Source organism: Dipodomys merriami, unplaced genomic scaffold, assembly GCF_024711535.1.
Source record: "Dipodomys merriami isolate MVZ:Mamm:240054 unplaced genomic scaffold, mDipMer1.0.p SCAF_31, whole genome shotgun sequence".
In the NCBI taxonomy this organism is placed as follows: domain Eukaryota; kingdom Metazoa; phylum Chordata; class Mammalia; order Rodentia; family Heteromyidae; genus Dipodomys; species Dipodomys merriami.
In genome coordinates, this window is record NW_027204604.1 from 10,720,446 (window position 1) to 10,736,935 (window position 16,490).

The 16,490-nt window shown below is 53.8% G+C and overlaps 1 protein-coding gene and 1 long non-coding RNA gene across 5 annotated transcripts in view; one reads left to right on the forward strand and one right to left on the reverse strand.

Moving 5' to 3' along the window:
- The first annotated feature begins 1,797 nt into the window (after positions 1 to 1,797).
- Positions 1,798 to 5,670, forward strand: LOC138841134 (uncharacterized). The gene is made up of 3 exons (XR_011376328.1): positions 1,798 to 1,938; positions 2,028 to 2,164; positions 5,408 to 5,670. It is a non-coding gene; the product is annotated as an uncharacterized lncRNA (long non-coding RNA).
- Tmcc2 (transmembrane and coiled-coil domain family 2) overlaps positions 3,369 to 16,490 on the reverse strand; it is a 42,297-nt gene continuing 29,175 nt past the window's right edge. For 3 of the 4 annotated variants that reach the window (XM_070041695.1, XM_070041697.1, XM_070041699.1), the window contains 3 exons: positions 8,791 to 9,734; positions 6,402 to 6,537; positions 3,369 to 4,854 (listed from right to left, as the gene is read on the reverse strand). In XM_070041695.1, the coding sequence (XP_069897796.1) occupies positions 4,543 to 4,854; positions 6,402 to 6,537; positions 8,791 to 9,734 (1,392 nt within the window). In that variant the 3' untranslated portion in view covers positions 3,369 to 4,542. Of the gene's footprint in view, positions 4,855 to 6,401; positions 6,538 to 8,790; positions 9,735 to 10,616; positions 10,731 to 16,490 lie in introns of those variants that run through there. The other variant, XM_070041698.1, reaches the window with a different exon arrangement.

The window sequence follows — 16,490 nt, forward strand, 5'->3', positions numbered from 1 at the left end:
GAGTTTCATGGAGCTGGGTGCTGGTGATTCACATCTATAATCCTAGCTAGAGCCTGATGTAGAGCCATGGCTCAAGTGGTAGAGTGCCAGCCTTGAATATAAAAGCTAAGGGACAACACTTAGGCCCTGAGTTCAAGTCCCAGTTCATACATACATACATACATACATACACCAAACAAAAAAACCAAAACCAAAAAAGGGAATCGTGACTCTTCTTTTAATTTAGAGTCATTTGCAGCCAAAATTACTGCAAGAATAACCCCAGTAGAGCAACCAAAGAAGCATCAGGCCAGAAGGGTGTCAGAGAGCGGGCTCCTGGGACCCCCAGGGGGAGGGCGCTCTTGAGGCTGAGCCAACTTAGTGTGTACTGCACATGATGCAAGAGGCCTGTCCAGCACTGCTAGGCCCAGGACCCTTCATCTGGGAGGTCAGGGGACTAAGGGAGAGATGGGCTGCTGGGGAGTGCAGCAGCAGGCAGCCGGGTGATCTTCTAGAAGGCCCTGAGTATTGGAGGCAGCACGAGTGTCCCCACCCAGACTGCCCTTCTGGCTTCGGGTGACTCAGGATTTGCCAACAAGTCTGGGTGTGCTGAGGCAAGCTCCAGCCCCCGCCCCTCCCCGCGGGCAATGCTGGCCGGCCTGAGTGAGGCAAGCCTCCTTCTGCCACCTTCATCTGAGGATGACTGCCGGCCTTCATCCAGAGGGCTCACTGCAGGGCCTGCCCGTGGTCTGCCTTCTCCTGATCCCGGCAGATTAGAGCCTTCCCTCCCGACTCTCCCTCCCCCTCAGCCCCCTCCCCCAGTGCCCTGGGGCAGGCATTCGGAGGCTCATCATCATCCTGCTGGCTGCAGCCTACCCCTGGCAGCCTGAGGTCCTTGGCCTCACAGGTTTGACAATCGTGACTCATACCCCAGCCTCCTCTCCCCTTGGCTCCCCCGCTCGGCTGTGCTTGTTCATGGCTGGCGCTCTACCACTTGAGCCATGCTTCCTGCCTGGCTTTTTATGCTTATTTAGGGAGGGAGTCTCAAGGACTGGCTTTGAACTGTGATACTCTGGGCCTCAAGCCTCAGGCCTTCACGCAGTCAGTCTTCTGTCAGGCTGGGGTGACTTCTTGGGCCTGGGCTGGTTTTGCCCGGGAGACAGGGACGGTGATGGAAACTGTCTAGAGCAAGTGGCTGGGTTTGAACTCGGGTCTGCTGGCCCCTTCCTGTTGGGCTCCCAGCTTTACTTAAGGGCCTGCCACTGAAGGGAGAGGTGAGCAGGAGGGGGGGGGGCAGGAAGATCTCTGGGTGTCCTGGCTGGGCCCCAGTGCCTCACCGCCCGCCTCTCTGTGCTCAGCCTGGGCTGGCAGCGCGGTCACTTCCCGCTACTCTGCGTGTCTGCAAGCTCTGCCGTTTGCCAGTGCAATGCTCTGCAGCTGTCAGGGCGCCACTGTCCCACATGGACCCAGGGCGTGCCAGCGTGGCCCAGCACAGGCTCAGCAGCTAGGCCCGCCCGGGCCCATCGCCTGCGGAGGAAGCTCCCAGTCTTCTCAATTGCGCCCACGTTGGGGGGGGAACTGTTCCAACTTGGGGAAGCCCTGCAGCCCCCCCAAAGGTGATCCCCAAGCCTGGGGGACAGACAGATGTTCTGTGGAAGGCCTGCTGGCCTCGCAGTTTGCAAATCAGTCTTTAATAGTGTGACCCCCCAACCAAATGAGAGTTCAAACCCAAATGAGAGCAAGGGGAGGGACAAGAATGGAAGCACCCCCCCTTCATTTTGTTGTTGTTGTTGTTTTAACAGAGGGAGCCTAGGCTGAGACACAAACAGTGAAGTGTGAGGGAATGCCAGAGAAACAAAACCCAGCTCCGGAACGCAGGGCTTCCTGAGATGCCTGCCCAGATCGTGATGAGGGAAACACAAGTTGTGTTGTTTGTCCTCTGCAGAAGATGTGGGCGAGGTTGGCACCCCCCCCGCCCCCCTCCCCGTGTGCTGTGTGTCCTCAGGGTCAGCCGGAATGACCCCCCCTTTCTCCACCCCTCCCTCCAGTGTGGACTAGGGCTGCCAGTGACATTTAAGAACCAATTCGGGGACGGCACCTGACCTTGAGGAGGAATGCGGGAAATGTCTGCAGCCTACAGCAGCCACCCCCTACCTGGGGCCAGGAATGTGGGCCCCCAAGAGAGGTATGTGCATGTGGTTGGAAAAAAAGGGGGTGCAAGGTCCACGAATGATACTGATGAAGGCCTCCTAAGGTCACCTGAACTCCAGCCTGGGGTTGGACCGGGAGGGTCAAACTCTGAACACTTAGCTCTGCTCCTGCAGTGCAGCACCACAGCCTCTCCCGTGCCACTGCCGTTAGTCCCGGAGTCCCTCAGAGCCTCAAGCCAAAGGGATAGCTGCAGCTTGTGTGTGTGTGTGTGTGTGCGCATGCGCACATGCGTGCACACACACCACATGCACGTGTGCTGGTCCTGGGGTTTGAATGCAGGGCCTGGCACTATTCCTGAGCTTTTTTTTTTTTTTTTTTTCCTTCCCCTTAAGACTAGTGCTCTACCACTTGAGCCATTCTCCACTTCTGCCTTTTTGGGTGGTTAACTAGAGAAGAGTCTCATGGGCTTTCCTGCCTGGGCCGGCTTCAAACTGTGATCCTCAGATCTCAGTCTCCTGAGTAGCTAGGATTATAAGCATGTTATCACTGGTGCCCAGTTACTGCTTTTTAACTTGTCAGTCCCACAGAACATCCTGGCCCTTGAAGGGAGCAGATAACTTATGTGGAAACTGAGGTTCAGATATGGGGTAAATTGGCCACAAGTGTGCTAATTATAGGTTAGGATCCAGGACTAGGAGCTCTGGGTTGGGTCCATTTCTCACAACCCCTGCTGTGGCCAAAGCATTAGAGGTCAACTTGGTCTCTTCCCAGAAAGGAGACTCTGGGACCTCACCCAAACTCCATGGGGTTCCTACTGGGAGTCAGGCTTTCAAAGTAGACACAGGGACTGGGATTCTATGCAGACTAGCTTGCTGTTCCTGGAGAGCCGGTGCTCTGGAAAGCACTGGCAAAGTGGGGGCTCTGCTGCCCTCTTGTGGCCAAACCTGTATATGACTGCTATCATGCAAGCCTCCCAGCTGTAGATCTGTTGAGATAAATGGCATCTTCCAATTTCCCTCCTGCTGGGAAGGTTCCAGGAAGGGGGATGAAGCTGGATGAGTATCCTATCATAGGCCAGAGTGTTGGCTGCAAAAAAACAAATTGGGAAGGGTGGATGATGCCTGGTGCAATACAGGAAGGCCTCAGGCCAGCAAATAAGCCAGCAAACGAGGTCCACAAAGCATAGATCCAAAGGTTTCCATGGAGATACCCTAATTAACCAACGCCAGACAGGATGGTTTGAAAATTTAGAGGATATTTATTTCTTGGGATGGTCCACAACAGCTGGCGGGCACCGCTCTCCCTTCCCTAGGGGATTCCTCTCTCCTGTGCGGAGAAGACCCCTCTGTGCTTGGAGGTGCCCGTGGGGAAGCTGGGATGTGAAGAGAAACTATACACACTGCTCCAGAGCCTTAAAAAAATAAATCAATAAACCACCTCTTCCTCCACAAATACACACATATAAAATAAATAGACATATATAAAAGAGAGGCCACGTTCCTCCCACCCAGTCGTGGGGATGCCTGGGAGATGCCGGGTGGTCACGCCCCCCAGAGGCTACAAGGTATGGAAGTGCAATGAGCCGAGAATCAGCCCTGGCTTCAGAGGGAGAAGGGGTAAGTCCTCTCCCTGGAGCCCAGGGGGGCAGACATGGGGATAGGGTAGGATGGGACCGGAAATAAATAAATAAATAGATAGAACCCTACTTGCTCCCAGAGGCCTAAGGGCTTGCGCTGAGGCTCATGCCTCTGGGGCCTGTTTCCCTGAAAATAGCAGATCCAGTGACAAGGTGGGCAGAAAGGTGAGCAGGGAAAACCCAAATTCAAAGTCACACGCCACTGGGCCTCCAGAGCCTGCATCCTGCAAATCAGAAATGGCCCAGCCCTGGATGCCAGCTTCAAAACCCAGAAGAGGGGTAAAGGATAGTCTGAGCTCCCAAGTGGCTGCACACTGGCCCTGAAAGACCAGAACACTGCGCCCCACTCCATCCTGTGCTTGCTGGGGCCAGCCTCCATCCTGACTATCTCCACTGGAAGGGACTGCGGCGGGTCCCCAGGGTTGGGCCTTTCCTGGGGGAAGCCCAGGGAGAGCTGGCTTTCTCCTGTCTTAGTGGCCTTCCTGACCTGAGCCATCCCAAGGCCAGTTGGGAGATGTACTTCGTGACTGAATAATCCAAACAATCAGCCCTGGCGTCCTCCTCTGCTTCATTTGGCCAAGGTGTCCCCTCTACCTCCAGTCGGGGCCAACAGGGAGAAGGTGTTGGACATAAGCAAGTACAGAGAAAGGGCAGGAGCTGCCAAATGGACAGTTTGGGCAAGAGGCCAAACCCAACACACAAACGAAGTCCAAGGGACACACGAGTCCCAGGGTCCCTCCTGGAGAGGGCGGGGCGGGCGGGGCGGGGCCGGCTGCTCAGCTGGGCAGCAGCACGTGCTCCAGGAGGTAGGTGAGGATGTCCCAGTGCTTCCAGAGCAGGAAGAGGACGAGGACCAGGAGGGCGGTGCTGGTGATGCGCAGGCGCGTCTTCATGAGGGGCGTGATGAAGTTGGCGATGGTGGACACGAACACCAGCAGCACAGCCATGAGCGCCAGGATCACGTTGATGAACTTGCCCAGCAGCGCCCGCGCGTTGGCGTTCTCCACGCCCTCCAGCTGCACCACTTGCTGCTGCTGCTGCTGCAGCTCCAGCTTGGTGACTCTCGTCAGGCAGGACTCCACAGCCTCCTGTTCGGGCACAGACGGTGGCACGGGGGGCTCAGGATGGGTGGGAGCCCTAGGCTGAGTCCCTCCGGCCCACCATGATTTGCATAGGGTTTGAGGAAGCCTGGTCCCCAATGTGGCGATATTGGAAGGAACCTTTAAGAGGGAGCTTGGGTGGCTCCTGATGTTATCCTAGCTACTCAGGGGGCTGAGCTCTGAAGATTGAGGTTCGAAGCCAGCCCTGGTAGAAAAGTCTATGAGACTCCTATCCCCAAAACACCACCCAAAAAGCTGGAAGTGGGGCTGTGGCTCAAGTGGCAGAGCACTAGCCCTGAGCACAGAAGCTCAGGGGCAGTGCCCAGGCCTCGAGTTCAAGCCCCGGGACTTGCACAAAACAAAACCAAAGAAGGGACTTGGTGGAAAGCAATGAGGTTACGGGGGTGCTGCTTTCAGAGGGGATTACAGATGGCCTCTTGGAGCCAGTTACTCCCTGTGACAGTGGGTTGTTGTAGAAGAGCAAGTCAGAACCCTGTCTCTCCCTGGGTTTCGGCCTTACCATGTGATCTTCTCTACACAGCTCCTGCCATGCCATCCACTAGGATGGCATCATCAGCACTGGACAGAAGCTGGCACAGAACAAGACCTCTGGAGCTGTGAGCTAGGTGAACCTTTTCTCCTTACAAATTACCTCAGCACAGGCATTCTGTTATAGCAGTAGAAAACGGATTAATACACTACTCTACTGGGGGAGGGCGAAAATACACAGAATCCTCTCTCCAAAGGCCAAGAGGGGCCTAGATGGGTAGCTATAGATGAGAGCAAAGCCCTTTCTGATCACGATTTGGGAGGATGCAAGGAAACAGAACTCCTCGGCTCCCTCGGTGCTGATGGCTCATGCCTGTAATCCTAAGCTACTCAGGAGGCTGAGATCTGGGGATCATGGTTCAAAGCCAGCCCAGGCAGTCCATCTCCAATAAAGCACCAGAAAACCCGAAGTGCACTGTGTGCACCATGACCAACAAAAAGAAAAAAAATAGAAGCAGAAGTCTTGGTTGATATGGGAAGGAGAGGAGCTAGCCCCATCCCAGTTCCCTGTCAAAGAAGGCCAAGGACTGGAAATCCCAGTTATTTTTTTTTTTTTTTTTTTTTGCCAGTCATGGTACCTGAACTCTGGGCCTGGGCACTGTCCCTCAGCTCTTCAGCTCAAGGCTAGTGCTCTACCACTTGAGCCACAGCACCACTTCCAGCTTTTTCTGCTTATGTGGTGCTGAGGAATCGAACCCAGGGCCTCATGCATGCAAGGGCAAGCACTTTACCACTGAGCTACCTTCCCAGCCCTGGAAATCCCAGTTATTTTATTTGTCAGGCTACCACCAGAATGGGGGCAGGGGGGAAGCTCTCACCACCAGCTTGCTTTTGTGCAGTGCGCATACTCGGCTGCAGGCCTGCCTTGTTATCTCCACGCTGCCCTGTCTGCTCTGCTCTGCTGGGCCCCTTGCCCCCATGTGACTGCAAACCCCCGTGCTCTACCGGCACGCCCGAGGCCTCCCCAGGGTCATCCCTGGCCATACCTGGATGTCCCGTGCCCTCTCGTAGGACTGGTAGGCTACCTTCTCCTCCATGCTGGCCAGCTCCTGCTTCAGGTTGGTCATCTCATTCTGGTGAAGCTCAGTCAGGTCGTTGAGCTGCTCTTCCAGCCGCTCGTACCTGGGGGGCAGGAGAAGAGGTGACCCCAGCCCTGCTCCAACGCCACCGTCCTCAAGACGCCACCACTCCCTCAGCGAACAGTGACACGTACAGCCTACGCATGTGTCCAGCCCTGTACTCATTTTTTTGGGGGGGAGAGGGGTTTATTGGTCATGGAGCCTGAACTCTGGGCCTGAGCAATTCAGCTCAAGGCCTGCGCCCTGCCACTTGAGCCACAGCGCCACTTGTGGCTTTTTTTCTGCTTATGTGGTGCTGAGGAATCGAACCCAGGGCCTCATGCAGGCGAGGCAAGCACTCTACCCCTGAGCCACCTTCCCAGCCCCCCCTGTTCTAATTTCAACCCCATGGCAATGGGGCTTGCCATTGACAGGAAGCCTGCCATATTCACAGGTTTATTATTACATGTGGTTTCCATTAAGTGCTGTCACAAAAATAATAATAAAAAAGCTCAAGACCAGGTAATGGTGGTCACAGCTGTAATCCTACTTACTCAGGAGACTGAGATCGAAGGATTGCAATTTGAAGACAGCCAGGCAGACAAAGCTAAGAGACTAAGCCGGGCACCGGTGGCTCATGCCTGTAATCCTAGCTACTCAGGAGGCTGAGATCTGAGGATCACAGTTCGAAGCCAGCCCAGGCAGAAAAGTCCGTGAAACTCTTATCTCCAATAAACTATTAGAAAACGGGAAGTAGCACTGTGGCTCCAACTAGTAGAATGCTAGCCTTGAGCAGAAAAGCTCAGAGACAGCTCCCAGGTACTGAGTTCAAGCCCCATGACTGTCAAAAAAAAAAAATCCCACAGGCTCATTCCTCAGCTCCGTGGACATGCAGAGCTTCGTCAGTGCCGCATCATCCTGAGTTGTGCTTAAATTGTGGGACCTGCTGAATGTCTCCCTGACATTAATTTCGTGAAAATCTGCCCCCCCAAAATGCAGATGGTACCTGCAAAGCAAAGTAAAAAGTTATGACAATCCTCCCAAGCCAAAAAAGGGTATGTAATGTGCTTAATTTAAGTGACCTGGTGAATATTTGAGATCCGGTGAAAGGCGGCATGTCTTCAGTGGAAGTCGGACCAAGTTTTGAGAAAAATGAATCAAGCCCATGTAGTGCTGAGCTGTGCATCCTGAGCATGTGCCCTGTTCCCTCAACAGTGCGTCCTGGAACTACATACTTGTGGGTACCAAGGGCCTCCTGGACCTTGCACTGGTACACTCAGGTGCTGGGCCAGGCATTCTATCTGCATGGTGTGTTAGGTTCCTCATCTCCCATAAGACAGTGTGTGCCAGCATCCTTCTCATCTGCCAGCCCACAGAGATGAAGGAAACTGCCCAGAGAATCACACGAATCACACAATTCATGAATGGGGAAGTAAAGGACTTCACACTGGGCTCTCGTACCCTGGGCTGAGAGGCTCTCTGGGGTAGCAGGAATACCAGGGTATACAGGACACACTACGAAACGAACAAATATCAAGAAGACTGTTGGTTGGTTAGTTTTATTTTGGATGGGATTCCCATCCCTCTCCCCCCCTTTTTTTCTGTCAGTTGTGGGACTTGACCTCAGGGCCTGGGGTGTTGTCCCTGAGCTTTTCTGCTCTTTACCACTTGAGCCACAGTACCACTTCTGGTTTTCTAGTGGTTCATTGGAGATAAGAGTCTCATGGACTTTCCTGCCTGGGCTGGCTTTGAACCACACTCCTCAGATCTCAAGCCTCTTGTGCAGCTAGGATTACAGGTGTGAGTCACAGGTGCCTGGCCTCTGCGCCCCCCCACCCCCCTTAATTCCACAAACCTTCCTAAGAGGAAAAAGCACCAAGCAAGGAAAAGGTCCCCACACTCTCAGGGAGCAAGTGTCATATCAGAGGCTGTTGGAAGGGGGACCTGACTTGGGCTCAATCCCAAACTGGCCTTCAGTGTATTCCCTGGGTGTTGAAGGTCCATGCTACATACATAGGCACTCAAGGAAGTCTGGCTCCATTCAGTCTCCCTTAGAGCCTCATGGAGGTATAAAGAACAGCGCTACCCTCCCTGTGCCCAGAGCTAACCATCCCTTGGCTCCGGTTATACGGTAAAATACGTGAACGCAGCAGGAGGTACGTTGCCTCAGAGTGGGTGATCTGGCCAGACTCTGCAGAGGCAAGAGATCTGCCTCAGTTTCCCCTTCTGGACACCCATCTCACCCACGTAAGCCAAGAGGTCCCCATGCGATCAGACCTCCGGCAGCCCCGGGGTGACACGGCCTCCTGCCCCCTACCTGTAGCGCTCCTCCTGCAGGCACTGGGTCATGTAGGAGTAATCCCTCTGCAGCTGGGTCTTCAGGTCCTCCATGGAGTCCTCCAGGTGGGACTGGCCCTCCTTGATCTCCCGCAGCTCCTCCAGCAGGGCGTCCAGGTTCCCGGGGGCGCCGTACAGCGCGTTGGCGCGCGGGCTGCCCAGAGCGCCCGCCGGCCCCGCGGCGCCCGAGTTGCTGCCCGCGCCGGCCGAGCTGGCGCTGGCGCTGGAGCACTCGTCGTCGCTGCCGTACTTGGGGCTGGACACGAGCGTGGCGCTGCCGCTGAGCGCGCGCGCCGCCTCCTCGGGCCCCGCGTCCTCCAGGGGGTCCTTCAGGTGCGCGATGTTGTCCGCGCTGCCGAACTTGTTGCGGATGAGGCTGGCGAACTCGCGGGGCTTGGACACCACGGCCGAGTGCGTGGCCTGCGACAGGCCCGACAGGCTGCCCTTGACGCCCTCCACCACGCCGCCCCCGAAGCCGCTGATGCCCGCGCGCACGTTGGCGCCCACGTCCTTGAGCCCCTGCTGCATGTCCCGCAGCACGTCCTTGGGCTGCCTGGACGGCCCGTTCTGCTCGATCTCCCGCAGGCGCCGCCGGTAGTGCTCCAACTTCTTGTGCAGCTGGGCGATGGTCTGGGCCGACTTCTGGTTCTTCTTCTCGAACACCTGCTTGATGCGCGACACCTGCTGCTTGTCCGCGTTGTTGGCCAGCTTCAGGTACTCCGCCACGTTGTCGTCCCGCGCCTCCTGCTCGATCTTGATCTGCTCCGTGATCTTCAGGATCTTCTGGTGCAGGTGATCGATGGCGGCCTTGGTGCGCTGCGGGTCCGGCGCCCCGTCGGGCACATCCAGGCTGATGGGGCCATCGCTGTCACCATGGCCAGGGCCGGAAGGGAGGCTCAGGGCCGCCAGGTCACCTTTGTCACCCTGGGGAAGGAGGCAAGCAGAAGGAGCCCAGCTAAGTCACCGGCCCAGAGGGAAGGAAGGGATCGCTGGGACTCAGTGCAGGCCTGCATACCTCGGGACTTGGTCTCCCCTGGGAAAACGTTTGCAGGATGAAGAGGAAGTTTTAAGGGGAAAAAGTCTACATGAACACCAACAGGACTTTCTCAGCAATTGCGCTTAGGCTTGCGGGGCTTAGAGCATACCCACATTTCTCTCCCCAGCCCCACACTAAAATGCACACTAGGCAGATCTGCTCTGCCAGTTGGCCCAGGGAAGTCTAGTAAGTTACTCTGTGACACACAGCTATGAAAAAGAACTGCCGGGCGCAAGTGGCTCACTCCTGTAATCCTAGCTACTTAGGAGGCTGAGATCTGAGGATGGTGGTTCAAAGCCAGCCCAGGCAAGGAAAGTCCATGTGACTCTTATCTCCAATAAACCACCAGAAAACCAGAAGTGGCACTGTGGCTCAAGAGGCAGAGTGCTGTCTTGAGCTAAAGAGCTCAGGGACAGCACCCAGACCCACAGTTCAAACCCCATGACTGACAAGAAAGAAAGAAAGAAAGAAAGAAAGAAAGAAAGAAAGAAAGAAAGAAAGAAAGAAAGAAAGAAAGAAGAACCTCCATCCCAGAATCCTTGTTGCTTGGACACAAGGAGGAACCCAAGCAGGGCTCCAGCGGCTGCAGCCTCAGTGGAAAGTCCCACGGTGGATTTCTCAGGGATGAGATGAACTGTTTCTTTGAGGGGGCTTCTCAGAGCTGATCAAAGCCCCTCCCCTGGCCCTGCCCTCCCCACAGCCCCATCTTCACTAACACAGCTGTGTAGGTGACCCACCCCCGCTGACGCGGCTCCCAGATCCTCAGTTACCTTCCAGATCTCCGAGGTTGTCCGCAACCTCTTCCGCTTCATGATGGGGTAAGCACCCAGCCCTTCTGTCTCCCAGAAATGGGACAGTGGGCGCCCACCGCCCTGCTCGCCTGGCCAGCAGAGGTAACCCACAGGCCCAGGGAAGCAAGGAGCAGCCTGGGGGGGGGGAGGTCCGGGGGACCAGCAGGAAGTGGAGAATGTGCAGACAGGCCCTGAGAGCCCCTCAGTCCCCCACCAGGCAGGTGGGCTTCCCCAGCACATCAGGATGGCACAAAACTCAAAGGATGGAGAAGGGAGGGACGGAGAGAGGCTGGGGATGAGGAGGAGGAGGAAGGCAGGAAAGGTCAGAGAAGATAGGCAGGACGGCTGGGGGGTCGGATGTGAGCGGCCAGGCCTGGGGCTGCTGCCCTGTGCTGTTGGGGAGAATCTCTGTCCACAGCTGAGTTTCTGTGCCTTATCACCACACAACAACGGAAGCAGCAGGAAATGGCTCAACCCCGTGTATTTTTACACACAGCACACCCCAAGTAAGGCTAGGTCAGATCACGGGGGGGGACTGTTTGTGGGGGTTAGAAACCCAAAGAAAGTGTCCTAGTCGCACACACTGGCTCCAGACACAGCCCATGCCAACTGCAGGCAGAAGTCACTTGCTCGATTTCTGCCAAGGTGCAGTTATTGGGGGGGGGAGAACCACCCACAAAACAACAGCCTGGACAAACTGAGAGCCCAGGGAGGGTGGTTCCTCTCTGCTTCCTCTGGGGCTTTTTTCAGGTCATAGGTCCCTTGAGGATGCTGGGAGGAGGGCAGTCCCTCCCCTGATCACTCCTGAACTCAGGACTTTCCTCTTGGGTTTCCCCTCCATTCTCCATGAGGTGTTTTTGCCTTTGGGCTCTCATTTCAGACTCTTTAACCTTCTATACGCAAGGAGCCAGTTCTAGTCTCCCTTAAATCTGTCAGGAGGTCTGGCTCACCAGCTTGACATAAAACCTGCCCTCCTCACGGAAATGGAGGAACAAAGGGCGAACAAAGGCAGCAGAGGACTTGCTAGACCCTGTGCTGAAAATGAACTATACAACATGTGGGTGGGGCTGGGAGGGAACACTGGGAGCGCAAGGGAGGGGTGGCATTGTCCAACAAGAAATGTACTCTTTACCTGACTTATGTAACTGTAACTCCTCTGCCCATCACCTTTATAACAACAATTTAAAAATTAAAACAAACTCCTGCTCTCCTGTCTTACTCCCAGCAGCGATGGCAAACAGCACATCTCTCCTTGATTTTCCTTGCCTGTAAAATGGGTGTAATCACATCCCCTTGCCTAGTCTCCTGGGAAGGTTACAGAGGATGATCAGGGAGCGCTTAAGACAGCAGCAAGCAGAAGGTATTCGTTAAGTGTTAAGTCTGGATCTAGGTAGCATCATAGCCACTGCGACCTCAAGGCGGGTGTAGAAAAACCTGCAGTCATGCGCTCTTAAGTGGAAATGAATGTACCATTCAGCGTACTCAATACTGATAGATCTACACAAAATTAAGTGCCATATGCAACACGTGGCCTTGAATCAAAGAGCTCGGCCTTCTTAGGAAGCCACTGCTCTTACCACGGGCCCAACCCTCCCTGGTCAGAGGGTTTTTTTTTTTTTTTTTTTTTTTTTTGGCTATAATGATTTATTAAATAGACTTTCCCTTATTTATGTTTAATCTTCAGAAGAAACACATGACAAGAAAATCTGTGTTATAGGGATTGATCCCAAGGCTTTTCTCATGGTACACAAGTCCCTTACCCCTGAGCTACATCCCCAGCCTTGGTTATAGTTGTGTTTTTTTGTTTATTATTTTTTTTAATTTTTTTATTGTAAAGATTCTATACAGAGGGTTACAGTTACATGAGTGGGGTAATGAGTACACTTCCTCTTGAACATTGTTACCCCCTCCATTGTTTTCTCCGGTCAGAGGGTTTTGTTAGTAACAAGTTTGCTTGTAATGGGGAGAGGAGGGCGCTTTGTCCCACCTGCTGGGATATGGAAGAACTGAGAAACAGGCCCAGTAATGTGGACAGAGAAGGAGCTTGAGGCCCTGGAGAGAGGGGAAGCGAGCCCAGCCACTGCCTTCTCTGGCAGTGCTCTTTCCTCCCTCCATCTGGCATCTGCCTGGCTTTTAGAAATGGAAAAGCAGAGTTGAAACTGGTTGTGAAATGCCCACAAAGGAGATCGCACACTCGTGGGGCCTGACAGTTGGCATGGGTAAGCCTGGTACCAGGTCCCTTTTCCCTCTCTGAGGCTCCTGTGGCAGATACCAGCTCTGCTCTGCCCAAAGGACCCCTGGGTGATGCAAATCCCCCCCATCACAGAACGTTCCCCCCTGTGAGGACTCAGCTCTATGAGCACCCAGGACGAGGGCATCTTTGCCATTTGGCCCCTCAAAACACTATTCTAAATGGCCCGTGATTGGTTAGACCATTCAGATGGATGGTGACATCATTGCTTCCCTCTCTATGGACACGTGCTGGGCACAGCTCTCCAGGCTTTCCACAGTTACCTCATTTAGTCCTGGGAATGGTCCCAGGAGGCAGGAGGTATCACTTAGTCTCATTCTGCAGGAGAAGAAGCCAAGGTCTACAGATGCTAAGTACTCTGCCCAGGGCTACAGAACTAGAGAAGGAAAGCTCTAGGATTCCAATCCTGTCTGCCTCCCAGCCCCAGAGCTTCACCCTTACCCTGGAGAGCAGGGCATCGTTCTTTGCTAACAGTCTTGTCCGACCTTCCCAGAAGCGAATATGCATATAAGAATGAGCCCATGAGAAAGGGGAAGTGGGGGGGGGCATTGGGGCTGCCACGCTAAAGCAATTTAGCCACTTGCATCTGAATGAACACTAGATGGTGGCCATTGGCACGGGCTGAGGAACAGGGATGTGAGTTCACCCCTGCCCACAGCCAGGATGATGGCCTCGGGAAAGCATCTGGGGTCTTCCACTGGCCACCTGCTCATGTCCTGTGGTCCCCACGCTGCTCATCAAGGAAGCAGGAAGGGATTCAGAGACACAGCTAGGGCCAGCAGGGAGGCAAAGATTCTAGATGCTAACAGGAAATACCAGACATTTCCCCTACCTCTTCCCTCTAGGGTCTTAAGTGCAGACTCCCATTTCTGAAGGGAACTTTATATTCCCCAGGTCCCTTAGCGGCTGAGCTTCCTGGCTTTAAGTGAAAAAGCAGAATGGAAGATGGCTGTGAAATCCCCATGAATTAAGAGCGAGACACACTGTCAGGGCGCCCAGTGGGGAGTCCGGTTCCCCTCTGCAGCTCCTCTTCTCTGGCACGGACTCCTCTGGGGAAGTTCACAATGGCTGCCTGCCACCTGCTGGCACCCCTCCCCCTGGGGTGGGAGGAATTTCTCCAGCCACAGGCCCCTTGGCAACAGTTCCTTTCAAGACAGGAGAAAAGCTGCAAGCTGGTAGCTGCTGCTGTCATTGTAGCTGCTCAGGAGGCTGAGATCTGGAAAACTGTAGTTCAAGGCTAGTTGGGACAGAAAAGTTTGTTATATTCTATCTCCAAATAACCAGCAAAAAGCAGGGGTAGAAGCATTGCTCAAGTAGTAGAGTGCCAGCTGAGCAAGTAGAAAGACATTAAGTACTGCCAAACAAAACAACACAAAACCTGGAGGGACACGGAGTTATACAGAGCCATGGATAGAGCTGGCAAAGAAAAAAAAATGCTGCTTTAACAAAGAAAGGAAAGTTAGAGAAGGGAAAGATGAGGGCTTGTCAGATGATGGGACAGCATCGAACATAAAAAGAGAAAGAGATCTGTAGAGGGAAGAGAGATGAGACCCACACCTGTGCCGGGCAATGGGAAGGGCCTAGATTCTGATTTAGAATCCTGGCTCTGTCGGACACCAGCTGTGTGCCCTTGTGTTATGCCATTCTTCTCTCCAAGGCTTGCTTTTCTCATGTGGAAAAGCAAGGTTGTTCTGCCTGCCTCAAAGCATTACCAGAGGATGAAAAGAGGGCCTATACCTCAGTACTCAAAAATAAATATAAAGGCTGGGTGCCGGTAGGGGGCAGTGGTGGCTCACGCCTGTAATCCTAGCTACTCAGAAGGCTGAGATCTGAGGATTATGGCTCAAAGCCAGTTCGGGCAGGAAAGTCTGTGAGACTTTTCTCTCCAATTACCCACCAAAAATCTGGAAGTGGTGCTATGGTTCAAAGTGGTAAGAGTGCTAGCCTTGAACTGAAGAGCTGTGCATCCTTTAGAAGGGCTACAATCAATTTTTTTTTTTTCAAGTCAGTCAAGTGTTGGTGAACCTGTGCAGAAACTGGAATCCTTGGGCATTGCTAGTAGGAATGTAAGATAGTGCAGCCACTAGGGAAAGTAGCGCGGAAGATCCTCATCAAGTTAAATAGATAACGTCACACCATGCAGCAATTCTGCCTCTAACAGACACCCAATTTTTTTTTAAGGTACTCAAATAAATACTGGTATCCAAAGTTCCTGGCAACACTATTCAGGGTGGACACAACTCAGATGTCCATTTTATACAATAGAATGCAATGCTCTATCTACTGGACTACTGACTGGAAGAAAGAAGCAGATTTCTTTCTTTCTTTCTTTCTTTCTTTCTTTTCCAGCACTGGGGATTGAACCCAGGGCCTGAGCAGGCTGGACAAGTGTTCCTTCACCCATTTGAGGCACACCCCAGTCCTTTCTGTTGGTATTGTTTTTGAGAGAGAGTATCACCAAGTTGCCTGGGCTGGCCTTGAACTCAACGAATCTTCCTGTCTCCACTTTCCCAAGTAGCTGGCATAGAAACAGATCTTTGGGTTGGGGGTGGGGGCAGGGTGTGGCTCCAGAGCTTCCTCTAGGAAGGTTGTCTTGGCACCAATGGAATCTGGTGTCAACTCTAACCTGTCCCTAGACCTGACCCAGCAGGTGGGCCCCAGCAGGGAGCGGCTCGCTGAGGGTAGGGACTGGGCTTCTGGGGTGGGGGTGGGGATCAGATCACAGTGGGCGAAGGTGGCCATGAGCTAGCTGTCAGACTCAGCAGAGACTCTTCGACTTGCTCACTGCTGCTCCAGCCTCTGGTTTTTGCAACTTTCTCAGAATGGAGATCATTTGGATTCCAGCTATAATCCTTCAGGTCTGAGACGGAGCTGATGGCAAAACTGAGAGGGAGGGACCCAACAGGCCAGCCAGAGGAGGCTGGGAGAATTACTCCAATCCGGACTCCTGACATCAGGGGTGGCTGCTGTTCCCCAGTACAGCTGGTATCACCTAGTTTAAAAGGAAATGCTCTCTCTTCCTGATGGGAACATGTTGGCCACATACAGCTGTACAATCCAGCACTGGTCATCACAGCTGACTCAAGGTGGCAAGGGGGAAGAGCACAGTAAGAAGTCCACTTGGTTTCAGGGAGCCCAAGAGGGCTTGGACAGTTAATGACACATGTGCCCCTGGTCTGCTCCTATGCTGCAGGCCCAGCCCCCAATCAGAGAGCCAAGGGGCAAGCATCAACGGTTTTATAAGGCATTTCTCCTTCTATAGAGGACATCAGGGTGAAGATTTCAGATAATGAACTCTTACTATCCTTCCCCCAGCACATACCCATCTCAAGGCAGCATACAGCCCACCTCATTGATAATGGCAGCCAGAAAGCCTGCCCTGCCCCTAGGGCCAACCTCCATTGTGGGTGGAGGGATATTCTCAGCTTCTAGTCCTTTTTATTGGGACTACTCCTCTGCTGTGGTCAGAAATACCCTCCCCACAGTCTCCTCAGTCCAGGCATTGCTGAGAACAAAGCCTTTCCGTCCACGTAAGTGTCCAGTGCTTTCCTCTCCTGGCACCTAGTCCACTGGCTAGGCCTCAAATCTGGTCTCTCACCCGG